At 38.4% G+C, this 18,994-nt stretch overlaps 1 protein-coding gene and 1 long non-coding RNA gene across 5 annotated transcripts in view; one reads left to right on the top strand and one right to left on the bottom strand.

Moving 5' to 3' along the window:
• lsp1b (lymphocyte specific protein 1 b) overlaps positions 1 to 16,852 on the top strand; it is an 18,017-nt gene extending 1,165 nt beyond the window's left edge. The window contains exons 2-14 of one of the 4 annotated variants that reach the window (XM_027010469.2): positions 2,245 to 2,373; positions 3,412 to 3,925; positions 4,001 to 4,116; positions 4,633 to 4,723; positions 4,883 to 5,050; positions 6,175 to 6,216; positions 6,389 to 6,432; positions 7,678 to 7,759; positions 8,156 to 8,293; positions 9,135 to 9,233; positions 9,575 to 9,664; positions 9,826 to 9,931; positions 16,554 to 16,852. In XM_027010469.2, coding sequence (XP_026866270.2) covers positions 2,245 to 2,373; positions 3,412 to 3,925; positions 4,001 to 4,116; positions 4,633 to 4,723; positions 4,883 to 5,050; positions 6,175 to 6,216; positions 6,389 to 6,432; positions 7,678 to 7,759; positions 8,156 to 8,293; positions 9,135 to 9,233; positions 9,575 to 9,664; positions 9,826 to 9,931; positions 16,554 to 16,561 — 1,627 coding nt within the window. In that variant the 3' untranslated portion in view covers positions 16,562 to 16,852. Of the gene's footprint in view, positions 1 to 2,244; positions 2,374 to 2,410; positions 2,478 to 3,411; positions 3,926 to 4,000; positions 4,117 to 4,632; positions 4,724 to 4,882; positions 5,051 to 6,174; positions 6,217 to 6,388; positions 6,433 to 7,677; positions 7,760 to 8,155; positions 8,294 to 9,134; positions 9,234 to 9,574; positions 9,665 to 9,825; positions 9,932 to 16,553 lie in introns of those variants that run through there. The other 3 variants (XM_027010471.2, XM_027010473.2, XM_027010470.2) reach the window with 3 other exon arrangements.
• LOC113577688 lies at positions 915 to 4,452 on the bottom strand. Its single transcript, XR_003410662.2, has 4 exons — positions 4,363 to 4,452; positions 4,039 to 4,127; positions 2,241 to 2,749; positions 915 to 1,101 (listed from the first exon to the last, which is right to left on the bottom strand). It is a non-coding gene; the product is annotated as an uncharacterized LOC113577688 (long non-coding RNA).
• Positions 16,853 to 18,994: the final 2,142 nt, after the last annotated feature.

Here is an 18,994-nt window from a genome sequence, read left to right as displayed (position 1 = left end):
AGAGCTTACTTTAAAAAATGTGCCCTTTTTTTTAGGTTTTACTGAGTTGTCAACACAAGTACAATTGCATACCACATAAATGACATACAGACTCACAGCCAACATCTGCTTTGCAGAATAGAGCTGACATTGCACACCCAGTCAAATGTTTTCAGTTATTCTAGAGTTTCAGAGTTTCTAGTTACAGTCAGCTATGTAATACATGTTACTCTTTCACTTTTGCAGCCACCATGAGTTTCACAAATTTATGTCTGGCTTTGGTACTTCAGTAGTGAATTTCTACATAGAAGTGCTAAAGGTAATGCTGTCACTTATGGCTTTGGGGCTCCCTGTAGATAATGATAGCAATTCCAAGCAAGATTCCAAACATCTGATCCCGGCCTCTCTGCGTACATCAGATTCTGATTAGCCAAACACAAGTCATGGTGGGCAGTTGTGTTGCGATCTTCTATTTCCAAATGGATTTTGTTTATTTTATGCTATCTGTAAAATGTTTATTTGTTTTAGATTGCACTACAGTGCAGTAAAACATTTTAGCTGCATGCGGCAAGAGATATCACTGTCACAGCACAAAGGTGAAAAGAACTTTTCACCTTTGCTTTTCAGATTGCAATTTTTATTTCAGTCTAGACCTTTGTTGTAATTTTGCAAACACAAAGAAACAGGATACATATTAATTACACAGTCAATAAAATTTCTCCTACAGTAGTTTGATACAATGCAAACTAAATTAGTCAAAGCGCGATAACATATGATATGGAAAAATGCAAAAATGTAACATTACTATCTATTTTATCTTTAGACATGTTGTACAGCTCCTTGTTACCTCAAACTGTTCATAGTTTTGCATTTAAGTATACTTTTGTATGTTTTGTATACTTTCATGATAATAAACACTCAGAGAAGTGGGGATCTAAGTGTGAGAGATATTTATTAATTTTTTATGCAGGCTGTTGAAGGGTAGATGGTGTGGGGTTAGCTCTGTGCCTTAGGTGCTGAAGGCCTGTATGAGGAAATTCCAATTCCAGTTCGATCCAGTACAGAGTCATCACGCATAGGCAGAGTCCAGGAAGTCCCGAGGGATCAGACAGGAGGCTTAGTCTGCATGGAAAACAGAATTCAAGAACCAGGACGAGAACCAGAAACCACTCAGTGTGCATCTCAGGAAATGCAATACTTCGCTGTGTCTGGTTAAAATGGGGAGTTTAATGGAATGACCAGGTGACAATAATTAAAAGTGAGGTGAGTTTGATTTAACCAGACGAGATGTGTCCTTGGAGTAGGCAGGTCTGGGTGTTTGCCTCACCATGTTTGCCTAAAGCTGGGAGTAAACTCACACTTCCTGACTGCTTTGCTGCTTAGATCACATGTCAGGATCATATGCTCCCAAAACACTGTATTCATAAACATACTCTATGATGAATTCAGTTTTATTGTCTCACATTGAAGACAACTACAAATGTTTCCACAGTGACAGGAAAATAAGAAAGTTTTCATAATAAAGACTTTATGTTCTTCAGTGTGGTCACAAATCTTGGTGAACCAAATTGATTTTCTCGCTTTTGTGGGGTCAACTTGTCTACAGGATGTCAGAGAAACATTTCCTGTCAGCATGATATCTGCATTTCCTCTCCTGTCTGCATTTCCTGTCCTGTCCATTATTGTTCATAGTTCATTTCCTGCTTTGTTCCTCTGCCATTCTATCTCTTGTGACCCCTTGTCTTGCCCCCTGAGGTAGTCATGGAGATGTGTTACCTTAGTGATAACAGAATACAAGTACAGGTTTTGACATTACACAGAGAACCTGGGACCTTACATATTCACCACTACAAAAGTAAAGGCCCTGAGTATATATCACTGTATTACTAAATACTGAAAACAACAAAAGTTATTAGTATATAGCATTTAATCAATTAGAACTCTAAAACTGCATATTCTGTGAATTGTATAGAAAACACATTAAGTATATTTTTATTTTCAGTAGCAATATAGCATCATTTGACTACATCATGTGATAGACTACACCCATGTGATATTGTAGGATTTTGACAAAAAGGATTTAAGATTGGCAGAGGAACATTCTCGAAGAACATTCAGTAACTTAGCCTACCGCAGAATGATTAATTTATAATCTTTTGCATTTCAGTAGTGCAGGAGCCAATACTGCTTAAGTCACCAACAAGAACATACTATGTATCTGTCGATAAACAGTATATGTGTGTGTATGTTTGTATATGTACCCAGGATCACAGTTCAGCGGAGCTTGGAAGATGCACAGGAGTCTGAAAGGGAACGCCGATGCCGTGCGAGAGCAGCCAGTTCGACGGTGTCTGCACAAGACAGATGCAAGCCTCAACTGTGCCAGGATAGCCCGTCAGTAATGCAAGCTCATGTGGTCTTATCCTCTGCCAGCATGACCGCTGACCCCCTCTTATCACCCACAACATGGTCTATGTTGTTGTCTCAAACATTATAGGGTAAATTCCACTGGCTCTTCTCCATGCTGGTAGATGGTATGGATGTGTGTTGTATTTAAAGGAATAGCCCCCTACTAAGGGGTTCCACCACTTCCAGTGAATTTTGATTGTCCATTGTAACCCAACTCCACAGTATTCAGATGTTTCTACTGAAACATGAATGCAATCTATTTCAGTCCTTATTTCAGACCATGCTGTGGTTAATCTATCATACAAAGACTAAAAAAGAGGAGAATGATTCAACAGCAGCGTTAGAGGTGTCTGATAAGAGCCTAGGGATAGAAACAGGAAACAAGTGTCAGTTTGTTTGTTTGGTTTCCATGGAGTCTCAGGCCCTGAGCTCTGGCTGACACCTGCTTTCTCTGACTATGTGAGTGTAATCAAACCCACACTTTCTCCCCTGATAATATTCCATCCCCAGTGTTATTACTATATTTTTACAATTAGCTTATGCTTTTGCCCAGAGCAGCTAACACCTGCCAACTGGAGTGGTAGTTTCTCAGAATGCTGCACAATGTAGCAAGATATCTTGATTTTCTGCCACGTTCTTTATCCACTGACCCCACCCATTGCACACTGCTCTTTTAAGGGTTTCTTCATTTACATTTACAGCATTTAGAAGATGCTCTTAACCAGAGAGGGTTAAAAATTGTTTGGTTATCTACTCATAGAATGCATCCTAACCAGTATCACATAACAGAGTACAATTTACAATTGAACCAGGATACTGCTAGATACAGGAGTCAATGTCGATACCTTGAAAGAGTTCTAAAACAAACACAAGTATAATACTGAACAACAATTAATTACAGAAGGATTCAATTAATCAATAGTAGTGAAATATTTAAATAAGCGCAAGTAATCCTGTATCTTTCAGTATTACTGGTAATGTAGATATTTTGTTGTGGAAAATGAATACATCTTTCTTCTTCAGGTGCGAAAGAGAGCAAGACTCTTTGTTATCTCTGGAGGATGCTGATGTCCTCATTGGTTTCTCACAACATGTGGAGAAACAGAGTCAAACAAACAATCTTCGAAAAGTGGAAGCACAATTAAATGCCCACCAACTGCAGCCTCAATTCAACAGCTCCGCCCAACACAGTAAACAACAAATAAATGGCTCGAATGGCCATGTCAACTCTGCCCTATGTTGCCTGACCCCACCTCCTCTTTCTCAGCAGCGAAATGAGGACGGAGAGGAAGATGAGGATGAGTGGGTTGAGGCTGGTGAATGCAGAGAGAAAGAAAGAGAAGAGCAGAGAAGTAGAGAAAGAGAGGAGTCCGGCATGGTGGTAATGACAGAGGCGAAAGGAAGGGGTTGGGTATCGGAGACACCGAGGCAGGAGGACATGCAAATTAAGAGCAGAGAGAGTCAGAGATACAACACAAGCAAAAGTGCAAGTAGTTGTCATCACTGTCATTTAAGCAATCCCACTCTACTTCTTTCAGTACGTAAATCAGTTAGTAGACTGACATTGTTTGTTTACAAACAATAGAGGATGATCGTTTTGTTTTGGTGCCAGGTGAGGGAAAAGAGGAAAGAGATGAGGATTACTTGTACCTCAAAACCACGCCTCCAACAGGAAGTAAGATGTGATATTACTGCTCGGCAGGAAGAAGCTTTAAAGAGCATGCCATGGTACTGATACACTACAGACAAAAAACTTATCAGTAAATAAAGTTAAAATATAAAAAAATAATACATAGCTTGAAGTACTTTTTGTCTGTCTCTTTAGACAATACTATGTCATGAAACAGACTTTGCAGAGAGAGAACACATATAGGATAATTTTATCTTTTCATAACCTAATTACAATGATTCATTAGGTGAACAAGAGCAGATTCTGTATCAGAATGGTTATAATCCTTTAAAAATTGTACATACCACATTTCACTGAGTTGTGAAAGGCTTAGCCACCTCTAGGTGTGTTACACAACTTCCTTCAAGCATGCATCCTTCCTATGTTCAGTTAATAAAGCAAAGTCACATGAATCATGGACTCTGTTGTGGAAAGCTCTCTGCTCAGTGCAAACAGGTAAAATAAAATATCTTTCATCCTTTTCTGTCATGTTGCTTTATGCAGATTAAAGTTGTTCTCGCTCTCTCTCTCTCTCTCTCTCTCTCTCTCTCTCTCTCTCTCTCTCTCTAATGTAGTTTGGTTGAGGGAGAGCCTGTGACAGGGTTAGAGATCAGTGAAAACCCACACCACAGTGAGAAGGAAGAACAGTCACTATTTCAAGAAGAGGTATATACACACACACACTAACGCACATATGAGTATGCCCACAGGCCCACATATAGCGCAAAGCCACACACAGTTGCAGACATACGCAAAAACACACCCACACTCTAAAATATTTGTCATCAAGATTAATTTGATTTCTAATCCATTTTATTTTCCCAGACTGAAGAATGGAGAATGAAAGAGGAAACAGAAGAAGAGAGAGTGAAGAGGATGAGAGAAGAGGAGAGGGAGAGAAAGAGAAGAGATGTGATGGAGAGGATAAAAAAGCTAAGTTTGTCTAGCTCTGAAGCAGATGAACCTTTTAGCCCTCTGAGTCCTACTCTCATGGTAAACGCTGCACAGATAACACAACACCTAACAGCGTCAAAGCATAGCTCATGATAATCTATTTATTGATTATTATTTACTGACATTACATTTTTACTGTGTACAACTGTAACAGTATTTGTGACAACTCATTGCATTAACAACTATTGTGCAATGTAGCTCTTAAGATGACGTTAAACAAAGCAACACTTGGATTGCAGTAGATAATTTTTGTGCAATGTCCTTGGACACAACTTTGCATTACACCATACGACATAACATTTCAATACTTATAACAGAGGCAAATATGAGTATAATGCAATGGTATAATCTTTTATTAGAATTCCTTTAGTAATTTTATATATATATATATATATATATATATATATATATATATATATATATATATATATATATATATAAAATTGTTTAACCTTATACTATCTGTTAAGCACTTAAATATGCAAAAAAAAAAAAATTTCCACTCTAAGGCCAGAGCTTTAGCCAGACATATTTGTAACACTATAAGAACTATTCTTATAAAGGATATATTTTTAATAGAGTCTACAAAGCACATTTATTTTAAGATTAGTTACAGGAGTTCAGAACTAAATATTTTCGCTTTATTTTGTGGAATTCATGAAGGTTTGCTTCATGAAGGTTTGCACACATTAACCATTTCCTGAACACAGATCAGTCAATTTAGTTAGTTTTGTGATACGGTAGACCACACAACAATGGTAAACTTCGTTATAGAGCGCTACTGGTAATAGGGCTATGATCTCAATTAATCTTTTAATAAGCCTCACTGCTGATGACCTTAAACTTGCTTGTCAAACCTGCATTGTGATTACCAACATGTGCAAATTTGTGTGGGTCTCTCTCTGTGTGTGTGTGTGTGTGTGTGTGTGTGTGTGTGTGTGTTAGGTGATGTGCTCTCTGTCAGTAAATGAAAAAAAAACACACACACACATATACATAAGCACACTGAGCTATTTCTGTTTGTTGCATGTGGTCATCAAAGTCTCTGCTGAGATGTTGAGTGTGTATGTGTAGCTCTTTATGTGCCTGTGTGTGTGTGCACACACACATGTATGTGTATGTGTGTGGCTTTGTGTACATTTGTGTGTGCTTGCTGGTTTCAGGATGAGGATACAGAGGGTCTGACAGAAGGTTATGTGTGTTCGGTGAGTCACTGGCTTGCTGCTTGTGTGTGTATATGTGTATAATGGCTTTGCATGTCTGCATATTGCTGAACACTCAAAGGCATTCACCTGCATTCACACATAGAGACATTTAAAAATCCAGACAAGGGGGAGCTAAATGTGTTTCTAATGCTATGGTATTATTCACTTACAGATTTCTGAGAGGACTGAATGTCTGAGTCGCTCTGTCAAGAATAGGTGGGTTTAGTTATAAAACATAAACTCTCTCAAGCTTAATGTGGTTAGAGTGATTTGTGAGGTTAGCAAACAGAACAAGATCAGCAGAACATGTTCTGGATTGTGGTGTTAGACTGTGAGGGGAGAGAGTAGAGGAGAGAGAGAGAACAGGTACTGAAAATGAGCAGCGTTTTTTGATTATTATTATTTTTTTTTTATCTTAACAGGTTTCCTGATGTAGTTTATTATGACATTGGTATTTTGTTTGTTTTCTGGTTGGACTGGCAGTGCTTTTTGACCAGGAGTAAGAGCTTTCTCCCACGTCAGCTTTGTCAGAGTAGTTAATAGCTAGTTCACCTGCATGCTGTGCTCACTGCTCAAATCAGCACACACGGTGTCACACAGTTGCAGATATAACACTCGAGAAGTAGAATGCTATTTATAGCTATTCTGGCACAGTTGCTGTACTGCTATTGCAGTTGCAGTGAAGTGTGTTTGACTGGAAAGAGATTAGGCTAGCATTTTCATATGAGTTCTGTAACATGGCCTGTATTGTTGGCAGTGTAGAAGTAGGCTTTCCTTTTGTGTGACTGTTTTGAATAGCATCTACAGTTGTCACCTATTTACACATGGCATCTATGTACATGCCTATTTATCTTGACAAGGATTGAGATAAATGCATAGCCTGTTAGGCTACACTCCTTTTTGCAGACAGCAAGTTCCATTGCTAGTTGGCTCCATTGCTAGCTCTATTGTTTGCTAGTTAACTTTCTTCCATAGTTAGCAGTGTATTTTTGACCATGCAGTTCCTGTCCCCAACCCCATTTTGCAACATGGATTTTTAAACATTTTAAATATAAAATAGAGAAGAAACTGCATTCTGACACTACTTGTAGTGATCTTCAGTAGTTTATTGAAGAGCATTTATATTAACACTCCATATACTAAAATTAACACACAATATCCTAAAATTGAAGCATAATGAAACAAACAGGATTGTGACACGTATTTCCATTTCTATTTGAATACAAATACAAATTATTTTGCTGCCTAAATAAATACTTATACAAATGCTGTGCTCTGCACATCCCTGCTAAATAAGCTTCACCAAGGCTTCTCAGATGTGGTTATATTGTCTACAGAGACAACCCTGGAAAAAGCTCCCCTTTTCACTAATTAGGATCATTTCTTGGTTACAGAGGTGTGGTTATTAATGAAATTTATTTGAACCATCAGATTGAAATTTAAATGTGCTTTTTAAAACAGTAACAGCGTTAAGAAGACTGAACCGCCAATGACCATCTCTAAGATTGATAGCCGACTGGAACAGTACAACCACGCAGTTGAGGTACAGAAAGAGTCACCTACAGGATTATACCGATGGCATTTTCACAAATGTCATTTAACATTTAACGCTTAAGATTTGGATCAAGACAATGAGTACTCTGGACAATCCAGTCCAGGAGCCAAAATCCAATCTCTCGTATTACTTTGAAAAGGATTGCTAGTTATGACTGTATCTGTGATTATTCTACCCTTGCAATGAATGAGTGTGGCTGTAATCCATTTCCATTATCAGACATGGGATGAGCATCTCTTGTAAGTGTGTTGTAGTGTCAGCAACTCGTTGACTCCTCTATGAGAAATGGAATGAGTGAGTCAGTCTTCAGCTGCTTGCTGAGAATGTCACCCATCTAACACCGTACATGTGTTTGTGTGGGTGTGGCTGTATGCGCATCTGTAGCTGAGTGGTCAAGAAGCAAGAGACACAAAACAAGTTCTTATGGACTTAGCAGCCAGCCCAGAACCTCTAGCGGCCCGGAAGAACTTGTTTGAGGTGGGAGAAACCTGGAACCAGAACCAGAAGGTTCTATCCACTAAGGTACCTGCCATGTTAATGCTTTGCCATCAGAATTAAACCACATATCTAAGCCTATACCGGAACACTTAAATCACACATTGGCTTTCAATGAATGAAAGATTCAAGCTGAAAATGTTTACTGATATAAATTTTGTACTTCGCTGCGAACAAAATAACATTACAATGGAAACCAAAATCTTCAACCCATGAGGGCTGGATTCAGAATCATACCAAAAATCTAAATAAAAATTGAAAACACAGTCATTATGGCAACTCATAACGTGACTCAGTAGTGTGTATTGCTCCCACATGCCTGTATGTCCAGACAATGTCTGGGCAAGCTCCTAATGAGATGTCCTTGTCCTGGGGTAATGTGTAACAATGGCACTGAGCATTTCACCCCCAATGTATGTTCCTTCTGGTGTTTTTAACCGTAATTGTTGGACGTAGTGTCTTATATGTGGATTCACTAAAATGGGCAGTTGAAAACATGGATGAATAGGTACATGTATATATGACTGAATTAATGAGAATATGAGTACTGAATACTAGATTATTTGAGTAGTATGTGAATTTGTTACTATGTTCATGATGTTTTACTTAGAACTATTTTAAATACCATCATCTAAGTTGGACAAAATTCTATCTAATTTTTTATATACTAGATTTGTACTTATATTCCAAATATATAAAGGTGTACACATTATTATAACACTGCATTATAAATTGTTATACTTCCACTATAATAAAACACTATTTCTTTAATAACTTATATGTAATATGGGGAAAATGATCAAATCATAATTTTCTTGCTTGAAATGCAACAGGAATTTTAGGAATACTTTTGTGATTTTTAATTCAGGATACTGAAGGCCTGAACGTGGGTGTGGCAGATCTGATCACTCAATGGGTGAAGGGTAGCCCTGATGTCCATTGCAAAAGCCCCTCTTCCAAACCAACAGTCAGTAAAACCTGGACCTCAAAAGCTAAATGAAAAAATCTCAAGTTTTTAATCATTTAAGAATCTACCCATTGCAGTCTCTATCTGCTGGATCTTCATCTCTTTCCAACTTACCCTCAACTTTCTTATTTCTACTCTGGCTATATATGCTGTTCTACTTAGTCTTTCCTGCTGTCAGGTAACACTCAACCCTCCAACATACTGACACAGTCATCTGCTGGTTGGTTGCAAAACAAATAATTTTTCACTTAAGACCTTTCACCTGAAGCTTTAGCTACTAATAGTTAATGAGTGAATAAAACACGATAAATGTTCCAACCACAGCTGTTCTCTCCTGTCAGCCTAATGAGGTGAAGTCTGGTGATGTGCGACTCAAAAAGACCATGTGGGAAACACTGGAGACATCTTCAACAAAGAAACCAGAAGGGAAGGTAAAGCACTCAATGCCATTCTGAACAAAAGTGGAGGCTACTACAGAGCTTTGCTCTATGGACTTAACAGATACCATGAAATGTACATATTTTTTCATTTACTCCAATATATGAATAAATATGAATATTAGACTTTTATTTTTGTTTTCCTCCCACTCTAGGCAAGCTTGGGGAAGAAGTTCAAATTTGTTGAGACTGGCCATGGGAAATATGAAAAGGTTTTGGTTGGTGATAGTGACAGTATCAATCACACAAATAGAAAACAAAGTAAGAAAGTGCCCTTTATACTGTAATCTGACAGCTGATCAAATCTTTGCTGAGCATTTGCATTTATTCCTTATTTTGTGTAGCTATAAGCAGGAGGTTTATAAAGCTATAGACTCTTGTCTATAAAAAGTTCTTGTAAGTTATTTGTATCGGCACCTTTCCTTTGTAAGGTGAGAGCTTTTCACCATGTTCCTTTCCTTTGTGAATGCACCCTGCTGTTGTAAATGAAACAGCAGCTGCTGCCTCTAGTCTACTACACTTAAACATTTTGGACTGAATGAAATGATCTTTTATATAGAGTGCATATATGTGCAGAGATAATCATCAGTTAATCACACGGTGGTGAAAAGCAATTTGGCCGCGAAATATTCCGAATGAAACCTAGGGTTAAAGCTGCCATATTAATTAGCACATAAAAACAAAACAAGAAATGACCATGACTAAATCATTTACATTGTGCATGTTTGCACTCTGTACTTACACAAAATATTTGCACAAACAAAATAAAAACACAAGCAGAATCACTGATAAATAACTTCTGACAACAAAAATAGAGAGAGACCAGTAATAGGAGCACCAATTCTGTCAAATATTTATTTATTTTGTATATATTTTTTGTATTTTAACTATTGCTTACATTTCAACCACTGTGAAGATTTACTATAACAGAGAAATTAAGCTTTTTCATTTGAAGTATTAACCCTGACAAATACTAGTGGCATTAATGTAACATTTTGATGTCAAACATTTTTATATCTACACCACTCATCAGGAAACAAAACTAACCTTTTATGAAACAAAATATCTATAATAAAAAGTCTCAAAAACATGCATGAAAAATAAACCCATCTCTGTTTACCACCCATTCCCACTCTGAACAGAAGCTTAGCCTTTGTAATATCATAATAAACGTTCTAATACCGGTTCCACTTCATGGCACTGATGCCATCTTGCTGAGATGGCACATTCTAAACCATTCTGTGCTAGAACATTTCCTAGCTCACCAGACCTCCAGCTGTCCTCTCAGTTCTTTATTTTGACTTTCTCATTCTTTCTCAGACCCCAAATTATGTGTCATGTGTCTCTGTCAACTGTCTGCCACAGCCTGATCAGCTGGAGCCTTCACTCCCTCATTCCTTCCTTGCAAGTGCAGGAATGTACCAGTCTTACTTAGAGTGCAGAGACTATTATAACAGGACTCTGGCCTGGCACTGTAGGTCTCCTGAAAAAGTTGTTACTTCTGTAGTCACATCATTGTATCCAGTTACAGTTTAGTCCATGTCCACTGCATTCAGCTCAAATTTAGTCATTTTCTTCTCTGTAATATGTGAAATCAAAACAAATGACAAGTACATGGTACTCCTGTAGCTCAACTGGTATCAGGTAGCTCAAGTTATTAATCACTAAAGTCATGGGTTTGATTACCTGATGTCTGTTGATTATTATATGTATATAACTCTGGATTAAAGCATATGCCAAATGCTATAAATCCTACAAACTAAACTACAGTACTTCCTTTCCATAAAAATGCCAAAAATTGGCTCATTTGCAGTTCAAATATTTGGGAATATTTTCCTCTCATTTTAACACCTTAATATTTCTAGTTTACTAATTAAAATAAACTGGATTTTATTTTATTTTTTTTTACCAGTTTTCTCCCAATTTAGTCATTGACATATCCCAAATTTTAATGATTACTATTTAATTATATCTGTGGAACAACTAAAGATCACTTGTCTTTGTTTTTGCTGTACCAAATCCTTTGGCTGTCCTGTTAAAGTCTTTTGGCTCTTCCCCTTCATTTTTACGGTGTAACAAACTCCTCTCAAATACTGTGGCAATTTTGGTAAGAGGTTTTTCAGCTGCTTCTTTTAGCTTGCGGGCATCAAAGCGAGGACTGTAGAGAAGGATTGGTAGGCGATGCACAAATGACGGGACTTCTGGTGAGCTGTCTTTTGATGTTTTTCTCTTGTCTACTTCAATTTTGTTGCCATGGATATGCTTCATTATGTTTTCCTTGGTGGAGAACATTTGGAAGAGTACAGCATCCCACATTTTCAGAGCTCTGGGGGCTGCTTTTTTTTCCATCACATCATGACTCATCATTTCCTCTTCAGACCCAATGGTCTTGTCATTCTCTTTCTCTTGTTCTGGCTCTGGAAAATTGGGCTTTTCCGGTTCCACTACCATGTGCTTCTTCAGTCGGGACCAGCCACTAAGTTTTGCTTTTAGGCCCTTAGGCTTCTGCTTTGGGCTTACTTCTGCCTTCTTCATGCCTCCCTTCTCCACAACCTCTGGGTGTTCAAAGTTTATATGTTGTTTGGCCATGTCCTGTGCATTATGTAGACTGGTCCTATTCACACTGGATTCTTCAGTTTGAGGAGTTGTAGCTTGCGTGTTTGTGGGTGAATCTGTTCTGAAGTTGGGCATGAGAGTCTTACAGTGAATAGTCACAGGATCAGACACTTCAGCATATGTAATAGTACTGGATTCATTTAAATTTGTTGGCATTTCTGATTCTGATTCTATGGTAGACTTTGTTTTGGATGGAATAGTGACATTAACAGGAATTTTTGTTTCTGTATCTATAGAGGATGTAACAGATTTTGCTGCTTTAAGCAACGCTTTTGCAAGGTTGTTCCTGGTACTGATTGGTTTGTTGAGAGATGCTTCCCTGCTAAGTGATTTGGTATGTGATATAGAATGTTCTACAGAGTATTTAGACTCTGTTAATGTGTTTAAAGGGAAGTCTATGTCTTTGATGACCACACCTTCAGGTTTGGTTGAATTTGATAAAGATGCGGATGAATTTTTGTCAACACTATGTTGTTTTGCTGCTCTTGCTTCTGTATCAACTTTAATAGAGTGATGAATGTTTGTAGCAGAAAATATGCAAGGTCTTGGGTCTGTAATAGAAGTGCTGCATTCTGTAGTGTGTGCAGCATTCCTGACTATGGGTTTAAGGTGCTGGTTTGTAGCTATATTCACAGTGGCTGCTTGGCTGTCTAGAGTATTCTTCCTTGAACTGCTGGTGTTCACAGCAAGTTTGGTGAGTGGCTGGTTGTCTGATGAAACTGTGGTATTGCAATTTTGCTCTAGAATTTGAGGAGCTGTGGCATCTTGAAAAGGCACATAAAAGCTTTCAATTCTTTGGTTGTTCTGAGTCAACAGTCTAGGAACTGCTGAGGTTTCCAAATAGTGTGGGTTATGTACTGAAGAAAACAATACAGGTATAGGTGAGTTTGACTTGGAGCAATCTATCTGACAAGAGTCTGAACTTTTAGGTGAAGCTGGCTTTGAGAAAGCTCCTGGTTTATTTGGTGTACCTGGGATGCTAGTAGTTTTTAAATCAGCAGTGATTATAATGGACTCCCTAGTGTGTGTATGTAGCATTTCAGGTACTTTGGTATTAGTGGACTGCAATGGTTTACTTCCATTTTTAACTGATGTCAGGCTGTCTGTTGCTCTGGAGAAGTTCTTAGCCAAATTGACTGTACTAGAAGATTTGGGATTTGTTTGTGTTTCAGTGAGTTTTGTCTCTAGAGAAACAGAATCCTTTTTGGACTTTGATGGAACTGGTATAAGGGCTGTCAGCACAGAGACAGGGTCAAATATTTCTGTCGGATATACAGATTTTGATAAATTCTCTGCCCCTGTTGCTTGCATTGGAATATTTTGTATTGATAAAAAATTTTTTGTTGACAATCCAGCCGTGTTTAAGTTTGGAATATCTGACTGTGCCATGGGAAAAGGGCTAGTTGGCATTTTTTCTTCATATGCCATAGATGAAGAGGTGCCAATGCTCAGATCTCCTAGGGTAGGTGCTCTTTGAGTTTCTACCCCACATACAACACTGGCAGAATTTACAGATTCATGATTAACAGCTAAAAATGATGATATTCCAGATTTAGCACATTTTTCCTTCAAAGCAGGCTTTACTGTATCTGGAGTAGGGTTTTTGATTGATTTTATCAGTTGTGCCTTGCTGTTTAGAATGTTTGAAGAATCTATAGCCTGTAATGTTCCACAGGAGTCTGACATTTGTGGTTTTGAAGTTTGTGGCAAGCCAGTTTCAAAGATTTCAGACATTTCAGTGAACACTTCATCACTTGAAATAGCTTGCAAGAATGAATCACTAGATAATCCAATAGCTGATTTTGACATTGAAGAATTACTTTGTGCATGTTTAGGACTGTCAGATGTTTGAAGCAGAGATTCTGGCCGACCATTACATGTGTTAGCTTTAATTCCACCATAAGCAATATATTCTGCTGGAGTCAATCCATAGTATGTTGATTTTATTTTAGGGATGTTCTGAGGACTTTGTACATTGTCAGGTTTCTCTTGTCTAAGGAATTGTACTGAAGGTTTGGGTGACCAATAGACAGGGTTGTTTGGTATTTGATATGTATGAGGAGTAGCTCTTGAAATGCTATTTTCTGCTGTCACTAAACAAGACTTTGATGTCAACACTGGTATATGTAAACCACAATCCTCAGACATATTATACTCCTGTTTAGATGTAGAGGCAAACACTTCATGTTGTCTTGATTTTTCCATACAAGTTTCAGTTGAGAAAGTCTTAGACGATGAAATTTTACTGCTTGGCAGTTTTGAAGTCAAGTGTTTCTTAGAATATTCTTTAAAAATTGCAGGTGTTTCTTCAGTGTCCAAGTGAAGTAATCCATTGGGTGTAGATAATATCACTCTATGTTCAACAGCTGGTTCCAACATTTCATTATTTAGTTTTACTGGAAAATTCTCTGGTGAAATAATGGGTATTGTGGATATTATCTCCTGATCATTCTGCATTTTGGTTCCATGAGTATTAGGCACAAAGACAGGCACATCCTTGGATGATGCAGAGTGTGAAGAAAATTTATTAGCACAGGAATTTTGTTCATTCTGATTTTGATGATCAAAAAAAGTTGATTCTATACATCCTTTAGTTGCAGATCCTTTAGTCTCTGAGGATATTAGTTTGACTCCTTGTGAAACAGACACTTGATATGTTGAATTTAATACACTACTATTCTGAGGAAGTGGCTTTGATATTTCATAAAACGTAGCCTTAGAAGTATACATTGTCTTTTGCGGAAAATCTGATGAGTTCTTCATATTTAAAATCTTGTCAGTGGATCCATATGATGCAGGAGATTCATTTGAAATTGTTTTCATGACATGATCATTTTTCAGATGATAACTGCCCAGTGGACGTGCAATATTTGTAGACCAACCTCCATAAGACTGGCTTACTGTTCTGTGGACAAATGTAGGAGCACTTGTTGGAGCCAAATGTGGACCAGTTGGCTGAGTCAAGGCTGATGCTTGTGTTTCAATGGAGGCTATATAAGTATCTGCAGAAGGATTTGTCTGAACAAAATTAAATGATACAGGGATTTGTGGTTCCTGATTTTCTGCAGTGTTAGAGATTTCTGGTGTATTCGGTGTGAATATTTGCTTGAAGGCTTTTTCAGAAGACAGAGCAGGTTCAACATCTGTGGCTAGCTCGCTGTCATCATCAAACAAAAAAGAAGAGCATGTATAGAGAGGTGCTATTTGGCGATCAGATGATGGTATAGCAGCTGAATATATCTGTGAAGACAGAGTCGGAGTGGAACTGTAGTGACGACTATAGGCTGAGCAAAGGTATGGGAAGCTAGAGTTGTGTGAGTCAAGAGCCCTGGGAAAAAAGCCTGACTCTTGAGTCAGAAAGGAGTCAAGTGTCCTGCTGTAGCGAGGAGTCTCTGGGGTTGCAGGGGGAGAGGAGAGACCACTGTACTCCTGATCTGCACTCGCCTCACTCACAGGTGACAAGTTTGACCGGAACGGTATGGGTGTCTGAGTGGAGGAGCCACCTATTTTCTTGGACTTTTTCTTGATAAGCTTCTGCAGACGGGCATTGTCCTTCCCAGGCTTGGGCAGGAGGGGAGGGGGGTATTGCTGGGAGAGCAGGTCTGATTGGCTACCATAATTTACAGCCATCAGCAATTCACTTCCTACAGTAAACACACACACGTTTGACATTTAGCATGTTTTAGTTGTACATGCACCTCAACTCATAAATGTGCATTGCTCACCATAAGATTTAATGAAAAGATAGATTAATCAGTTGTGAGAATATTTTTGAGTATGTTTAAAACTGACACAAGCAGGATATCCTACAAGGGAATATTGATACTTAAATATGTTTTTAAATTTCCCACATTGATGTAGGTCACATACCAGCAGCTTTCCTTACTCAATTGCTTTGGTAGATGCTGCAAAATACACAACCTACAACCAATATATGCTTTTCAGCGTTGAGACCTCATCTGTACAATTAACAAAACTACAGCAAAGCAAAAACATTTTTGCTGGGTAAATAGGTGTTAGAATATTTTCAAATAGTGCTGAAAATATACTTAAAATGAAAACATTTTATACAATCTATTGTGATGCTGATTAATTATCTTACTTTAAGTAAGAAAGGGTTTATAATTGATCTAGTAAAAAAGATTTTGGAATTTGACTTGACATTCAGGATGTCTATAATTTTCAACATTCTTTTACTTATGATACATTTGCTAAATGCTTTAGAATAATTTCCAAATATCCCTCCTCTATATCTCTCCTCTTCCAGGCCAGTAGGACCCTGAAGATCTCTGAAGCAATGACACTGGACTTTCTTCTGAATTAATTCTATTAATTTCTCTAAAAAGTATTATGCTCAGCATTGAACTAAATGTCTTTTCTTTTAAGCCTTGCAATCTAGATAAGTCACTAAATTTTAGCCTGATTATTTTTGCTCCTCTCTGTATTTTGAGTCATATGAAGACACTGTTCACTAATAGTCTCTGCTCATTCATATTATAATGTACTTGGATGTCTGCTGTCCAGTTATTAACCTTGCAGTCGAATAAATTATACAGGCAAATCAAAGGAAAGTAGAGTGCCTTTTTGTGATTGTTAAAGAACAATCCCACCTTTTATCTTTTTTAAGTTAACACTGTTCTAGGATATGCAGTAATAACTTCTGTTGGTGCATATGAACAGATCTAGAGCATCTCACTGATCTGAGACCTGAACTGACATCTAAAACCATTGCACCCCCACCGTTTTTGGCTTTGGTAGCGCAGATACGTGGCATACTTTCCATCCCAGCTCAAAAAAAGAAAGAGTAATTAATAACTTGTTAAACTAAATAAACAATATTAATAACCTAAGTTATTAAGTGCAGTTTCTGTGCGAAGGGAAAAAAGAAACCACAGAAATCTCTCACTGCACACATTCATAATGCATTATAGAAGCAAATGCTATGTAGAGACTAGTGTATTTATGGATAAATGTTTTCAATGTATGTTTCATGAATACTTTTGTTTAGAAAGTGGGCATGCATAATTAATTACATTTACCTGTGAGAAGTTAGCAGGGTATGTGTGGCAGCTCCAGTTCTGTGTTCTCAGGGTGCAGAGCTTCAGAGTTGAGCCCCAGGGCACTGAGATCGAGTCATACCAAAAATAAAACCACTTGCCCTAAATCCAGGGAGCAGTAACCAGGCAGGGGGTTTCCACTTCACCTGAGACATATGACTGAAGGAGAGGGGGCATTTGTGTAAGTGTGTACTGTTGCAGTGCTGGTATAGTGTCAGATGCCCCTGCTGGCTGCTCGGAGCACTTTCTTGCACTACTCATCTGCTACAGAGACACACTGTGATTTGCTGGGAGCCAGTGAAGTAGAAGAATGAAGACTAACATCCTGAATAACAGGATATTACTCATGTCTCAGAGGATCATGATGCTGTGGTTTGCTCAATTTCAGGATCAATTATCTTGTTTTTGAAAGTTATATTGTTAGTTCATTCAAACTACTATAGGCCCTTTCAGACATGCAAGGTAACCCAGAACATTTCCAGAGGAGAATGCAAATGTCCAAATTGGTTGTACCAGATAATACTGCGCAGAATTCATCATGCAAGCTCTCTTGTACAAAGTCCAGCAAATGTCCGAATGAGCCTCCATGTGTGAAAAGAGCATTTTCTATTATGCGACTGGCTGAAGAGATGAGGAGATTGGTGAACCTCAACCCGTCTCAGCTGCCATGGCTCCTCCCACCACCCCCTGATGCCCCATGCTGTAGCCCACCACACCTCCACCCCAGCCAACTACTTCTCCATTGCCCTTGATGGATGTTCTCTCGTGGGATGGGTTTCGGACACGTGCACACCATCGGGACAAGACTATAATAAATTTGATTTGATTTGGTTTGAACTTCTGACCCTGAAATAGATTCAAGGAACTTCAACAGATTTGATCAAACAATGAACTTGCTACCTGACTGTTATCTGAACAGTTAGGTGAACAGCGATCTAAACGCAGGTTATAAACAAAACGATTTCCGCAGCGCAAGTTTTGCATCAAGCCATGACTCCCCTCACCTAAACCACCTAAACCATATTTCCTGTAATGAGAATGCATCACCATTTCAAAACCAGTTTTCAACATACCCTCGCCCACTTTCCATGGGAACTCAGAAGTGCGTAGCAAATGCATCACATGAGTGGCCCCTTACAGCCAATGGCAGGAGAGAAGGACTTGGAGAGCATTTTTCCATCGGAACGCACTCACCCTCAGCAGTAAACACATTTAAATGAACTGATTTATTTGGGGATTCATATAACACACTACACTTCAGTGACTACAGTAATGGATGACCCTTGAGATGGCGTCAGGGGACAGGCGAGGCAGAGCAGGTGAGGGCATGATAAATATACCTCTGAAACATGCAGCGCATCTCAGATAGGGAAACTCTGGACAATGACCTGTTTCACTGGACATTGTCACATTTTCATATATGTTTTCACACATTTTCTCACATGTGAAAATGACATGTAAATTTCACGTCATCATAACTATTCTAGCACCAGGTTTGGCTGGCCTGAAACTCTAGCTCTAATTCACAAGGGTGGGTTGACTTTGTGGTCAGCAAGCCCCATGAGAGCTAGCAGCCGATGCAGATTAAGCTCTGTCGGGATCAAGACTTTTAGCTTGTGCAGCCAGGTGAAGAGCAACTGTTTTGAAACCT

The sequence above is a fragment of the Electrophorus electricus genome, chromosome 21 (assembly GCF_013358815.1).
Source record: "Electrophorus electricus isolate fEleEle1 chromosome 21, fEleEle1.pri, whole genome shotgun sequence".
NCBI classification, from domain to species: domain Eukaryota; kingdom Metazoa; phylum Chordata; class Actinopteri; order Gymnotiformes; family Gymnotidae; genus Electrophorus; species Electrophorus electricus.
Note: the sequence above shows the minus strand (reverse complement) of the source record. Positions and strands in the feature narration are given on the sequence as shown.